Source organism: Chelmon rostratus, chromosome 12 (assembly GCF_017976325.1).
Source record: "Chelmon rostratus isolate fCheRos1 chromosome 12, fCheRos1.pri, whole genome shotgun sequence".
NCBI classification, from domain to species: domain Eukaryota; kingdom Metazoa; phylum Chordata; class Actinopteri; order Chaetodontiformes; family Chaetodontidae; genus Chelmon; species Chelmon rostratus.
Genome location: NC_055669.1, coordinates 23,996,423 through 24,011,677, shown reverse-complemented (window position 1 = coordinate 24,011,677; position 15,255 = coordinate 23,996,423). Strand labels below are relative to the sequence as shown.

The following is a 15,255-nucleotide window of genomic DNA, read 5'->3' as shown; positions in this document are numbered from 1 at the left end:
GAGATAGGTGGTGTCTTAGACCTCCCCCTCTGTTTAGAGATGGTTTTTCAACCTTGACATAGATGGCTTCTCTTACCCCTCTTTCAAACCATCTGTCTTCTCTGTCCAGAATATGCACATTTTTATCCTCAAAGGAGTGTGCTTCCTCCTTGAGATGCAGGTAAACAGCTGAGTCCTTAACCTAACACCATTGCATTGGACTAGAGCTGTCCTATCTAGTCTGGTTGCGTACGAACTGATGAAGCCTGCTCGGATGAGAGGCGAAACATCTTCTAAGACAAACTGACGAGGTCCAGTTGCGAACGATTGAATGCCCTAAAGCTAACATAGCTAAATAGTTTTGTGTCACATCTTTCCAACAAGCGGCAGTAATAGAGCGACTCTGGTGGGACTCGAACCCACAACCTTTGAATCACTTCTCATGTGTTTTACTAGAAGTCCAATGCGCTATCCATTGCGCCACAGAGCCAGCTTTTGACAACAACAATCAAACTCACCAAGTTGGCAGGTGGCCAGTTCTTATGTATTACACCTTCATTCATATTTCGCAAGAAAACTGAAGAAGCTAAAGGAGCTTGTTTGTTGTGTACAGTCAGGTTTTAACATGACTTACACTGTGACGCACCATAGAGCAAAGTTGTGCTGTAAAAAACTGTGTCAGTGACCATCACCAATTACAAACTATCCACTAAACCAGTTCCATCAACCACATCAGCTGATGGTTCATCTCCGCTTCATTTGTAAACACTGCAAACTAATCAAGCGATGGAGTTCATCCGTCCACTTTCCAACAGCTGCAAATGTTTCTGTGTAATTCTCACATATGGCCCCTTCAAAAAGTATGTGGCTACAGCTAAAGGAGCGTGCTTGTTATGTATGGTCAGGTTTTTAACATGGCTTACACTGTGAAGCACCACAGATCCAGTTGTACTGTAAAAAAACACTGTCAGCAAACATCATAACTCACAAATTATCCACTTAGCCAGTTCCATGAATCACATCAGCTGTTGGTTGGTCTCAGCCTTACTTGTAAACACAACACCAAGGCACTATTTAATCAAGTGGAGCTGACAGAGCTAATCAGTTTTATGTCACATCTTTCCAACAAGCGGCAGTAATAGAGTGACTCTGGTGGGACTCGAACCCACAACCTTTGAATCACATCTCGCATGTTTGACTAGAAGTCCAATGCGCTATCCATTCTTATGTATTACACCTTCATTCAAATTTCACAAGAAAACTGAAGTAGCTAAAGGAGCTTGTTTGTTATGTACAGTCAGGTCTTAACATGACTTACACTGTGACGCACCGTAGAGCAAAGTTGTGATGTAGAAGACTGTCAGTGAATATCATCACCTAGAAACTATCCACTAAACCAGTTCCATCAACCACATCAGCTTCATTTGTAAACACTGCAAACTAATCAATGGAGTTCATCCGTCCACTTTCCAACAGCTGCAAATGTTTCTGCATAATGAAATTGGTAATAGAGCGACTCTGGTGGGACTCGAACCCACAACCTTTGAATCACATCTCACATGTTAGACTAGAAGTCCAATGCGCTATCCATTGCGCCACAGAGCCAGCTGTTGACCAGTGTAGAGACACCCATAAACAGAGACGCTTCTTCATGACACAACAGCTAATCGCTTGATGAGCTCCATAATACAGTACAGTACAATACAGTTAGCTTTTAAAGAGACATGTTCTGCATTACATTTCCACGAGATTTGATGTGGTGAGTGTGTTTGTTATCGTTCAGAGCCGATCTCGAGGTTCCAGGTTGAACATTATCATAGTTGCTGAAGGAGCCATTGACAGACAAGGACAACCCATTACCTCTGGTTTTGTGAAGGATGTGAGTAGAGCTCAGTTTCAGACTGATGCAGAGGGGAAACCAGAAGCTGGATCCACTGGTGGATGTCAATATGTCTGGAAAAACAGAATGATACAGAGTTAAACTACAGCTTTCCCCCGTGGTGGGGTTTTTCTTTTCCTTTTGTTGACACTTGCCACATCCTGAGAGAAGGTTTCTGTTGAATATTTTTGCAAAAATAACCCAAAGTTTTGGTGTCAGTGCGGTTTCTTCAGCTGCCATTTTGCACCGACAATCACACAGGAAGAAATCTGTTGGGCAAGAGACACAATTTCACACCATCAACAGCAGAAAATACGCCAGAATGCACCACAACCACAACAACGTTTGAGAAAACATTTGGCATGTAAAACTCACAGCTGAATGATCGTACTTTCAACTTTTCATACTTTTCAAACATTTTTTTTTTTTTTTTTAATTATGTCTGTCTTTGAAAGCAGGAACTTCACCTTAATCTGGACAATCAAAAATTTTTCTCGAAAATGTAGGAAATCACCAACTAAATGGGAAGTTTGATAAGATAAGATAAAACTTTATTTATCCCCAGCCGGGAAAATTTGGGCAAATTAAAAAAAGCAAAACTGCAAATTTGGGAGGCAACTGTAACAAAAAGAGGAAGTTTCAGTACTTATACAGTGTGTATCAGAGTGAATAATTACTTTGGATTTATTGAACACTGGTGGTGCTATGGAGCGATGATTTGATGTGCAGGGCCTCATTTTGTTTATATCTCAAGCTCTAGCATTCACATGAGACACATGTAATGCAATACACATCCCTGCTGACTGCAGAAGGAGGTGAAGCATCGTGTTAGGTCGGTAAATCAAAGTTAGCTAACTTTTTAAGGATATCTTAACATATCAAACTGGCCCCCTCATTGGCCTGTCTGTCTGTCAGTGACGGGCTATGTAATGCCCCTCAGTTTCACGCAATTCCACTGATTGACAGTTGGTGGCAGTAATGAGTTTACTAATCTGTAAAATTGCTGGGGCAAAGAAAAGAAGAAGATTGCTAGCTAGCCAGCATGAATTGTTTGATTTGAACAGTGGTTTCAAAATATTAAGGAAATGCTTCAAATCCAGATGTTTAATGAAGAACACAGTTGTGAACCCTCAAGGAAACACACACACGTTGGTGAGAAACACTCATCGCTAACTCAGCTGCTTGTTTGAAATGAAACCCCACATGGTCACCTTTAAGCTAATCCTTCTGTTTAATGTCCCAGCAGCGTTAGATACCAGTATGTCTTTTATTGTTGTGCTATCAGTCGTTCTTCACAGCAGGTTAATTGTTGTGTATCTGGTTTTAATCCAGTTCTTCATTTGTCCTTCAGTTTCTCTGCTAGCATGCCTCATTGAAAACAATGCACCATGTGTTAGCTGCACCACTTGGCCCAGCTAGCTGTAAATATGAAACTTGTTGTGTGTGGCAGGTGTCTGGTGAGGAGAAACAACCAGCTAAATGTTGAAATGTTCTTTAGAGACATGGAGGTTTATCGGCAGTTGATCTGTGATCATCCTCCATTATCGGATCCAGCTTTTGGCAATGCAAAAAGTTTTCTGTCATGTTTTCAAATGCTTTTGCTTCTATATCCCTGTAGAACCGCGCTGATAAGAAAAGGCTGAACATTATTATTGTTGCTGAGGGTGCCATAGATTGCCACAACAAGGCAATAACTCCTGATTATATCAAGGATGTAAGTATGGTGGAGAAACCTGGACCCACAAATTCTCCTTCAGGAGCATGTATTTTTTTTTTTCCTTCATGGTTTGCTGTTGGGTTCCTTCAACGTTTTTTATGTCCCATACGCCATTGTTGTGTTGACGTTTCACACTTTTTGAAAGTTATTTTCTTTTACTAAAATACCCAATCCCTTCTATTTCTTTATTCCACATATCCTTCAGGCATTTAGAAAGTTTCTTCCAGCCCCACCGCATGTCCCTCTGCACCCTTTTGTTTTGCTTCTGCTAGTTCTGCATGCACATTATTTGACACTCGGTAACATGACAGGAGATGTTTTGCATGATTTCACCTTCTGTTTTCTTTTTTTTTTTTCAATGTTTGACACTTGCATGGTCCCTTTTATTTCTGCATTTTCTTAAGATTGTTTCATTTCAAGATGCTATGAAATCTTACAAAGAATGTTATATTAATGATATATTAAGATAGCTTTATGTGTTTAAACGTGTGTTTTTATGGGAGTGAAACCCTTTGAATTCACATTACAGCTCTTTTGTTTAATCAAACTGAAATTTGATGAGATGTAATAATGTAAAGTAGATTTTACAGGGTGCATGTGCTACATACTGTATCCTCACTGTCGTCCCACTTCACTCTTCCTCCATATCCAGCTGGTAGTTCGCTGCCTGGGTTTTGACACCAGGGTGACCATCTTGGGCCACGTGCAGAGAGGTGGGACCCCCTCTGCCTTTGACAGGATCCTGGCAAGTCAAGATATCTTTAATACTCTTCAATGGAAACATGTGTTCATGTCATTCTGATGTTGCAAGCCTCAGCAGTCCCCAAACATTGTTATAGTTGCTAACATCCTGCTGCTCAGTATTCAGCTTTAAATGACCTTTGACCTTTGTAGGCCAGTCGTATGGGCGTGGAGGCAGTGCTGGCGTTACTGGAGGCTTCTACCAACACCCCAGCCTGCGTGGTGTCTCTGGTTGGCAACCAGGCTGTTCGACTGCCACTTATGGAGTGTGTTCAGATGGTAAGAGTGTGTGTGTGCATGCTGGAGAGGCAGCGGTCATGCAAGGACCAAGTGTGCACTGTGGAGTATAACAGAAAGATTTAGGAGTGTACAGTATCGCAAAATCCCAGACCCCCTCAAGCAGAACCAGAAGCCTGTCACAACGGAAGGAATGAACTCATAGCGGACTCTGACATGAATGGTGAAGGAGCTCTTTTGTGTTTTGTCATCAGACTCAAGAGGTCCAGAAAGCCATGGATGAGAAGAAATTTGAAGAGGCAGTGAGACTGCGTGGCAGGTACTCTTCACCTTCAGATACTCTGATGCTGGAACGTGTGTGTAACTAAGATTGAGCTGCTTACAGACAAGTTTAAAAGCATAAATGGCTTAAATAGAGCTAATAGACAGCTAGCAGCTCTCGGTCATTTCATTACAGAGAGTGGAAAGAGGTCACTTACTTTTCCCTCCAGTTTATGATATACAAGATTTCTTTCTTGCACAGATTGCACATCACACTTGAGTGCCCCAGTTTAACGGTGTTTGGATTGATTTTTGAAGCGTTTCTCTAAACAGCAGCAGAGCTGACATCCCAGTGTGGCTAACTGTGTTTGAACACCTGTTACCTGCAGGAGCTTTGAAAACAATCTGAGCACCTATAGGCTCCTCTCCTACCGGAAAGCAGATTCTGAGCTTCCAAATGTAAGTACCCTCACCACCAGATAATAAAAGAGCAATGATTATATCAAATCAATCAGATTTTCACAGTTTTAATTCCTCTGATGTATCTTTCCACCAGCGGCTCTGAGATTGTTCGGTAGCATAAGGTACTTCCTGGTCAGGTGCCTTGTGGGTGCTGCAGTCTTTTTGTGACACTAACACAGTCTGTTTTCCTGTGACTGTCTCTGTCTTGAGGGAGAGGAGGAGGCGGGTGATGAGGAGCAGATTGATGTATGTGATGAGTAATGAGGCTGCAGCTGAACAGGCTCTAGGTCAGCTTCTGCAGGCGTAGTTCACAGAGCAGATGAGCTTTCCAGCAACTAGTTGAGACCTTTTGAGGCCTTTTTTTTAACTCTACAGAGACAAAATCTATAACTACAAATGTTTACCGTCTTTGATAACACAGTGCCACAAAATGACAGCGTCAGCGCTCGTTATCTGTCGCCCTGTCTGTCATTGCTTATTTCTTCATGGCTCTGCTTAGAAGTAGAAGTGTAGACGTGCAAAGACGAACTGCTTTGTTGCTTCAATGAAGGCGTCCCACCAACTACGCTGTCAAAGACAATCACAAGGTCCGCTGTGATCTGCTTCACGTGTACCTGCAGCTGCCCTCCTTACAGTTAAATGTCAGGTCTGTGGAGACCATGGCCGGAAAGTGTCTTTGCTTACTCATAACTCAAACTGGACAGACTCCATTCTCTCTACGCTCAAAATGGTCAGTGGCTGCAGGAATGAAAGCTGGTTAAGGGACCTTTAAATATGATGGATTTGCATATATGATACTGGATTTAGATGTAAGCCCACTGTGAAGGTACAGCAGACACTCATCATATTATTGTGGAAAAAAAAAAACGACACTCATGTCAGTCAAAGAATTAGCCAAGATGAGTTTTAGCTGATCTTCATCACATGATGATTTTGATGGGTTGCCAAAGCAGATCAATTCTTGTCATCTAAGAAACACTCGAGTGCTCTGGTGTTTAATGCTGTTTGCATCTGAACATACAGTCAACAGGCTTCACAAAGTTTTGCTTGAATAACACAAATCTACTCTCTGAACGTGGTATTGTAAAGTAAATATTGCTGACTTGGTTATACTCAGAGTTCAGCCACAGCTGAGAGTTGGACACCTGTCCATTTTGAGCATGTCCGCAACGTCTTCACATTCTTTAATTCAACCCAATTAAAGAATCGTGGGAGGAAGACCTTCAGGGTCCAGTCTATCATTGATTTCCAGCAAACCTTTGAGCCAACTATTAAACACCAAATCCCAATGAGGTCTTTGTGGCTGAGTGTATGAGGCTTGCCTTCATGGCCTTCGACTCAAATGTCAGCCGTGCGCTGTGTTTGAGGGCTTGGAAACTGCTGTGCAACAATTTTGGATTGTGCCTTTTAATATATATATTACACTCAGCAACAAGTGGCACAGACGAGCAAAGTTTTGATATCAACGAGACTTTCGGATGGTCGGCTTGCATTCGGCCGTCGATGCTAGATAGCAAACAGCTGCTGCTTCGCTGCGTCTGTTAGCAGCATGTGGCTTCTTGCATGCAAGGTGATCTTTGCCTGCTGCTGTTCTGCTCTGAGGCAAAGACGTGCCTGGCTCCTCAGCAGTTAATGAGACATGATGGTATCATCAGGCAGCAGAGGCGAACTGTCCTGCCAGGCACGGACAAATTTGCAATGTAATTCACATTGTGGTGGTCACCTGCAGTGAGTTTTGTCCAGTTTGCCTTCTTCTTCATGTCTGCACAGAATCGCTGCTCGTCTTCATTGCCTCTCAAAGTTGCTGATATACCATCTTCTTCCAAACAAGCATCGTACATGCTGTGATTGTACGCTGAATGTACGGCTCGCAGCCGACGTGTGATGATGTTTTGATGATCTCTTTCATTGTGCTCGGCTTGTTTGTGAGTGTGACTGCTGCTCTCTGTCACCCACAGAGCTCCTTTAACGTTGCAGTGTTGAACGTTGGCGCCCCGGCGGCAGGCATGAACGCCGCCGTGCGTTCTGCCGTACGAGTGGGAATCACCGAAGGCCACAAAATGTTTGCTGTCAACGATGGCTTCGAGGGATTCTACAAGGGACAGGTAGGAGTCACACTGATAAGATAAGACAAAACTTTGTTAATCCCATGGTGGGAACTTAATGAGTGAAAAGCAAATTGATAATCTCATCAGTTGTTCATCCATACGTTTGCAGGATCGACCGAATCTAGTGACGATACATACAACTATATAGTATATATGTTTGTTTACAGTGCATTTGTCTAGGTTGCATCATCAAAACAAGAGTTCAAAACTCAAAGACAGCCAACTTACAATGATACAAAACAGAGAAAAGCTGCAAATTCTTACAGTTAAAAAGCCGCAACAAGAGAAAGTTTTGCACTTTTTTTACTTCATAAACGACTCAAACGAGTGAGTGATTCTTTTTCAGTCCATCGACGCATTGTTTCAACACCACATTCACCCCAAATTAATTTGATTTTCTACCTATTTAAAAAGCTTTTTGAAACATTTTTACTCTTTTCAGAAATAATCTTCTAAAACAGTATATTTCACAGCACAGCAGGGGGTAAAGATTTCCCTGCTGTACTGATGTTGTGTGAAATATCTGCAGCGCTTACTCTGAAAGCTAAAAATGCACATCGGCTGTCAGGTGCATGTGCCTTGACACACGAGTGAGAGAGAAGTTTATTCAGCCTGATTAATATTACAGTCGTGCTGTGTAACACTGTAGCCGTCACCTTACTCAGGTATGTGCATGACATTATTTGCCACCGACATGTTAAGAAACCTGACAACGTGATAGTCAAACTGTTCTTTGAACTTCGTCAGGCGGTAAGCGCTCAGTATTGAGGGTAAACAGTAGGGATGAGCTCCATTCCCTGGAGGTCATAGTGACCAATAGCAGGGAGCGGCGTTGCTGCACTGGCTGCAGTGAGAAGACTTAAGGGTGTCCAGATAAACAGCGCTGCTTACTGTAAGCCAATTACTCCACTCCCACAGCAGCCGTACCATGTAAACACACACGCAGTCTTGGTTGTACTGATTGCATGTTTTCCACAAAAACACACACTTTTTCCCGCCGTGCAGGAAGCAGCAGCGACCCGTTGAAAGCGATGACGCCCTGAGGCGAGTTGTCATACAGAGGGATTAGACTTGATTGAAAAGTGGAGTCGTGATCCCTGGCTAAAACCTCAGCTGAGTAGGACACTGATGATAATGTAGAGCTGCTGGGTAAACGCAGCCACGCCGTCACAGTGACACACAACACAGTGGATCTGAGTCACATTTTATTTTCTTTGCTCGAGGCTTTGAAATATTAGAGTCGAAAAACATTTTTTTTCCCCAAAGTCAGTGTGGCTGTTATTGTCGATACACAACAGAACAATCTGTCAACAGTGTTCAAGGGACTGTCTCTTCTCTGGAAAGTAGATCCAATAAAATCTGTTGACACTGAGGTCTGGGGGGGGGGGGTCTGTGCATCATCACCCAAACATCAACTAAGACTAAATATTGACGTTCAGTACTCACAAAGTGAATTTTTCAGTAAAAATGAATGAAAATTATTATCACAATAATATCTGTTGTTTTTTTTAAATCAGATCAAGGAGATCAAATGGGGAGATGTGGGTGGTTGGACTGGCCAAGGGGGGTCGCTGCTCGGGACCAAACGGTAGGTTGAAGTGAGAGAAAGTGCCATCTGTGATGATTGTGCTGTAGATAATGTGAGCGACTTGAATCCTCCACGTTTCTTGTTTCTTTATATTTAATTTAATGTCAGTTTTCCTCCCTTTTCTTTCTCACTTTCCTTAAATTGTTTTTAGTTTTTGACTTTGATTTTTGTCTTTCAAAAATAAATAAAGTCATGGATCCTCAGATGGGAAAGTGTTGAGGAGTTTAGTTTCCAAGGAGCGAGGCAGATATTACATTACTCACCTTTTCCCAAAATATTATTAATAATATGCTGGAATTTAATTCTGTACAAATCTCATTCCATCATTCTGCTGATTTCCTGAATATCAACTAAATTTTTGCATTTTTCTTGCTTGACTATGAATTCCATGAATTGCCAGGATAACCGTATCCTAACTAGCTAAAAAGCAATAACATTTTCTCAGGTTTCTCATAGTAACTCTAAATAAAAACATCTTAAGTTAAGTTATTGAATTATTTCCTTTCTCTGTGCTAGAACTCTGCCGGGCAAACATCTGGAGAAAATTGCCGAGCAGATGAGGATCAACAACATCAACGCTCTGCTAGTCATCGGAGGATTTGAGGTCTGTAACTTTACCTGATTCTTTTAACTTCATTTCACAAAATTCAATCTTTAGAAACATCTTGCTAAACCCTTTTTTGTCAGTTTTTTTAGTATTTCCTTGTACTGTAAAAATATTTAATTCTGTGTTTTTTTTTAAAACTACTAGTAACTGCATAAAAGCTGAATTCTTGAGATAAATCAGAGTTATTTTCATGGATCATGCCATTCAGTGCTGTCTCTTTCCAGTGTTGCACATTAACTGTGTATCGTGTTGTTTAACTTTCATTTCATTTCCACTGATTTGCCCTGTGTGAAATTTCAATTTGCAAAACCTGTCTTAACTCCTCACTATATGTAAATGTTTTTTAAGAGACATTTAAGACACAGTGAAATGTTATTGGCTCTCTCCTTGTCTGTCCCTATAATGTTATTAGTATGGCCAAGCTGCAAAGCCAAACCTTGACATGATTTGTGCATAAAAAACTCAATTAAAGCCATAAAAATGACCTCAACCACTGGAAGATGAAGACGAAGTAGACGTCTTATATTGTGAATCTCCCAGGTTTGAATCTTATTTCTAAGTTTAAGTTACATTTTGAAACTTTCACCTCCAACTGAGACACATTTTAGAATTTTAAATAAAACCAAAAATGAAGCAAAAGTCAATTTTCTGAACCACAGCTGTTTGACTTTGGCAGCTTGTCCAGAACGTGAACGCTGTCTCCCTCCGTGTCTTTCTGTGTGAGAGCTACAGCCTCCTCTGTGTCTCACTGTCGATGTGTGATTGGTCCGGCTCTCTCCTCTTGGCTTCTCCCATCAGCACGCTGTCCGTCCCACCCTCCATCACCCCTCAGATCCATCTCCCAACATCAGGCCCCATATAACTCAATGCAGAGCTAGGACCTCCTCCCCAAACCCTCACCCCTGCCACAAGTTTATGTCTACATGTTCCTCAACACTCACTGTTCAGTCAGTATGCATGCTAAGTTAGCTTAACTCCTTGTTCTTGATAAACGCTATTGTTCCACGATGCAGTGCACAAAGGATCAATCAAGTTGCAAATACAGAAACAGCTGCAGGAAAATCCACAATATGAGGAAACTGGAATTTCTACAGCAGCATCTTGCTTTGTTTTTATGTTTAATTGGCAATAGACTTCCACGATAAAAGCTGCACTAATCAATATACAGTATAGCAATGGAGGAAATTACATTGTTTAGTATGAAAGTGACAAAACCAGGAAAAATTAGCACCGACTCTGCAGCTCTGCAGAGCATTTTAGCCTCTTTTAGCTCATTTCATCTTTAGTTACTAGCTGGTGAATGAAGCAGAGTAACTGCAATAAACTAACTGCAGCTGACTTTGTAAATTACATACATCATAGTAGATGAAGTATACTGATAGTACGTAGTATGATAGCTGGACTCAGCGAGTTCCAGGGTCATCCCTCTATGATTTTCTCTGAAAGCTGCCCTGTGTCCTCTTGTCCACTGTACCTGGAAAGACCTCGGCGTTAGTCCTCATCACTCTCCTCCCACACCTCATTCCCTTTGTCCGTGTGTCCTCAACAACAACCAATAAGACGCCGACTCTCACCGCTGCAGGCCTACGTGGGATTACTGGAGCTCTCTGCAGCGCGGGACAAGTATAACGAGTTCTGTGTGCCCATGGTCATGGTCCCCGCCACCGTCTCCAACAATATACCTGGTTCAGACCTCAGCATTGGCTCAGACACCGCTCTGAATGCCATTACTGATGTAAGTGTGGCTGTGTTGGAGAGCGCATGTGTGTGTTTGTAGTCGGACTTAAGACACACACACACACCGCCCAGCCTGTCAGAGTTTGGGGCTTCGCTGATCGGCAGCTCGCATCCACGCATCAATAGTCAGAAGGTTGACTTCATTTGGCAAGTTAAGGAATGAATATTTGATAATATTACACTAAATAGTGACATGAATTGCAATCCAGTCTATATATTGATAACTTTTAATATTGGTGGCCATCTTTGTTTCATTACTGGTCTGATCTGAAGGCTGAGAGCCGCTGCTGTGAAGTGTTTTCAGTGTAAACACACACAGCCTGACACTCAACAACCAAACCTGCAGGCACGATTTTCATAGACCTCACTGGAATGTACAGGCTTACACACAAACAAAACCATGTCATGATGGCACCATATGATAGCGGTGCAGTACACAGAACAGTTCAGACAGGCGACTCGTCCTCTCGCCACTCTACACATTTTAAATATGTTTGAATCACAGCACAGTTCAATTCAGTTAGTTTTAAAGTTTACGGTGCTGACTGTTGCAGCTGCAGAGCTCACACACACACGCACACACACACATGCAGAGCAGAGTTGCCTCGTTGCTGGTTGTTGGTGGAGGCGAGCTGGTCAGCGGAGGTCCCAGGTAAGTGCTGGGGCATGCTGTGACGTCTTGTGGCATGTTTTTGGCGTGTGGCCGTGGCGTGTTCGTGCAGCCCTCTCTGTGTTTGTTCGGGTAACAGACGACTGGACAGTGGAAGCTCACAGAGTCTGTGTGGTCGGAGAGTAAGTCTGCATGCTGTGTGGGCCTGAAGTCCAGCATCACTGACTGTGGCCTACATTTCAGTCTTGTTGTTGTTTTGAACCAGGATGACTGACTTCAACCTGTCTGCAAGCCTGTTTTTAAAAAGACAGGAAAAAAAACCCTCGCTTCTTGTACGTAAAAGGAAAAACCTGAGAGCCTCTGGAGTCCAACCGCAATCTTTATCTTGTCACGTCAACACCGCTACATGCCAGCCAGGGTGAACCTCCCGACCCCCCCGTCCCCGTCCCATCTCCTCTCAGCCAATGGGAAGCCAAAGCCCCCGTCACCTGGAGAGAGCCAACCAGCAGCACACACACACACGTTGCAGAGCTGCACCCTCATGGTCTCAGTTTGATTCAAAGGCCTCCCTTTGCTTGTGTCCTTCAGCAGTGATGATGACTACAGGTGCAAACCGAGCCAACTGAATCAGCACCATCACTGACGATATCTTAAAACAAAAATTATTGTTCACCGGCTCCACTGAGTGAAAGGCCACCAGGTAACCCTTTTGTTGAACTGGTGGATTTAAACAGCATCATAATTCATACTGTAAACATGCATATATGTCATTTGAGAAGGTAACAAAGGATACAAGCCGAGGGAGCCACTGTGCCCCATGATGCAGCCTGCAACAACACTGTAGCCTCATGCAGAGGGACACACTGACTGGTCTCAGATACGCCGTGTGCCCCCTGGTGGTTTAACGTTATATTATGGCCACCACCATCAGGCCTTTGAGTCCCTGCTGCAGCTGTACGAGGCCCGGGCCGACTACGAGGAGTTTTGCATCCCGATGTGCATGCTGCCCGCCACCATTAGTAACAATGTGCCCGGCACCGACCTCAGTATCGGCGCTGACACGTCCCTCAACGCCATCGTGGAGGTAAGAGCCCAGACAGAGTGACGCACAGAAAAACATGACCAGGAATTACTAACAGCTGGAGGGGTTCTGCAGTGGTTAATAATGACCGTCAATGTGAAGAAGATCAACTCAGCAAACCCTGGAGTGATGAGTAAAGTCATGACTGAAATGAAGTCAAAAGGTTAACCCAGAGTTTCTCAGCTGAACAGCCAACAAGTAAATCGAACAATAAGTGAAGGAAAAAAAACGTCAATGAAAGATTACCTTAAATATCTTTTGGGAAGAACAAACACATGAAAGTATTAAACTATAATTCAGAGCAGGAAAAGCACTGTGTCTCCTGTTATGAACCTGATGCAGGTTTTCAGTCATGCACAGATTCTCTCATAACTTGATTTTTTTAATGAGACTTTTGGTGGCTACAAACTCGGACCAAAGACTGCAGAGAAATCCTGGGTCGACCTGTTGACAGTCAGTCCTGCACACGATCCTTTATGATCCCAGTTCACCTGTTGAAACCTGTAGAGATGCACAAGGCAAACAGAGGCGAAGCAACAGTCGGCCTGTGAGTACACAGTTTCCTCTTAATCCAGAATACAGAGCTCCAAAGACCACAATGCCTTGCATGTCAGTGACTGCTGGTCTGTTGTACTGGTGTACTTTATTTTGGAAGCAGTTCTATGTGGATAAGAAAAGTCTGCGATGCTGTTTGAGTTCATCGTGTGTTAGAAACTGCTGGTCGGCGGTTTTGCTTTACTACCTGTTCATACCAGATGAGTGAAATCCGCCACCTTTAGACAGACGACAAAAGGGAAGGTAGATGAGTGTTTACCATCCTGATTATCTACCGTCCTGACCTGGTCAGAAGGAAGGCCCAGTATGCACAGGTCAGCCCTGACCTTCAAATCTGCATGAAGTATGGGAATATGGGAATATTTCTGCAGCTGCATCTGCAGAAAAACATTTTCAAATTAGTGAATTAGGCCGACTTTACATACTGCAGTTTAAGATTTGTTGTTAAAATATTTAATGTTAATTGGTAGTAAGATAAATGCACTAATCATTTCCTTTATTTATCTATGAGGATATCAAACATTAGTCGGTGTTTCTGTCCGTGTTTCTGGCTAATTGGCAGCTGCAGTCCTTTGGCAAGATGTTTTGAAACCAGAGAGGTGATGATTCAGATTTCCAGATGGAAGAGGAGACTTAGTTAACCTGTGCATCAGGATGTCAGAGCTGACTCTGACTGTGTCGTCTGAAGTAGAGCTGCAGCTGATCATTCCTATCGGTGCTGTTTTTTTCATACCTGTTTAGGTTTATTGTTCCGTCCACAGACATACTGCTAAATTTCCATCAAGTTCTCCACAGCCCAAAGTGACACCTTCAGATTGTGTAACCAGACATGTTTAATTTCAGATTTATTTAAAAAAGAGCAGAAAATCCCCACATTTGAGAAACTGAAGCCACCAGATGTGCAGAACAAACTGTTGATTGAACAGCAGATGAGTTGATTGATCACTCCAGCTCTACTTTAATGCATTTTGTTGTTGCATGTGGGGAATAAATGTACCATTTTGTCTGGTAGTAACAGTATAATCTGTGTGTGTGTGTGTGTGATTCAGACATGTGATCGCATCAAGCAGTCAGCCAGCGGCACCAAGCGGCGGGTCTTCATCATTGAGACAATGGGGGGCTACTGTGGCTACCTGGCCACTGTGGGCGGACTGGCAGCGGGCGCCGACACCGTCTACATCTATGAGGAGCCGTTCGACATCCGAGACCTGCAGGTCAGTGAAGCTGGTTAATAAGTCAACAAATTTCCTCCTCCGGCTCTGATGAAGCAGCACAGATCACCGTTCACCGTTCACAGCGGCGCTGCAGCAGCTTCCCGCTCATCACTGCCGGCCTGGAGGTTTCAGCAGTGTGCAGGTGACCCAGATTATGGCAGTGCGCATGCAGCAACTTATTAATAACCTCTGAGCTGCATCAGTCATTCCACGACAGACAGATCCCATCAACACAGATCAGGCTGGGTTGATGAGAGGCGTCAGGGTTGTTACTGTGACTGTGTCAACTGTATTCAGCTCAGTAAAACTTTATTTATCCTGTTGAGGGCAGTTATAAACAGAAGCTCGCCACCCAGCCATGGCTTTTATGTTTCATCTAGTACAGGTTTATGTCCTTTATTTAGGGTTTTTGCTTGGTTTTATGATAGCTATTTTGTTATTTGAATGCCTTTAATGCCTTTTACAAGGTGAAAACAATA

General features: G+C 43.1%; 1 protein-coding gene and 2 non-coding genes across 5 annotated transcripts in view; 1 reads left to right on the top strand and 2 right to left on the bottom strand.

The window, feature by feature from the left end:
* LOC121615390 (ATP-dependent 6-phosphofructokinase, platelet type-like) overlaps positions 1–15,255 on the top strand; it is a 31,429-nt gene that overhangs the window by 11,362 nt on the left and 4,812 nt on the right. Inside the window, exons 8-17 of one of the 3 annotated variants that reach the window (XM_041949733.1) lie at positions 3,477–3,572; positions 4,228–4,320; positions 4,470–4,595; positions 4,808–4,872; positions 5,204–5,273; positions 7,235–7,381; positions 8,902–8,972; positions 9,489–9,576; positions 12,858–13,010; positions 14,612–14,776. In XM_041949733.1, coding sequence (XP_041805667.1) covers positions 3,477–3,572; positions 4,228–4,320; positions 4,470–4,595; positions 4,808–4,872; positions 5,204–5,273; positions 7,235–7,381; positions 8,902–8,972; positions 9,489–9,576; positions 12,858–13,010; positions 14,612–14,776 — 1,074 coding nt within the window. Of the gene's footprint in view, positions 1–1,762; positions 1,859–3,476; positions 3,573–4,227; positions 4,321–4,469; positions 4,596–4,807; positions 4,873–5,203; positions 5,274–7,234; positions 7,382–8,901; positions 8,973–9,488; positions 9,577–11,161; positions 11,315–12,857; positions 13,011–14,611; positions 14,777–15,255 lie in introns of all 3 variants that reach the window. The other 2 variants (XM_041949735.1, XM_041949734.1) reach the window with 2 other exon arrangements.
* On the bottom strand, positions 378–469 carry trnar-ucu. Its single transcript is given in 2 exon segments — positions 378–413; positions 433–469. It is a non-coding gene; the product is annotated as a tRNA-Arg (tRNA).
* On the bottom strand, positions 1,493–1,584 carry trnar-ucu. The gene is given in 2 exon segments: positions 1,493–1,528; positions 1,548–1,584. It is a non-coding gene; the product is annotated as a tRNA-Arg (tRNA).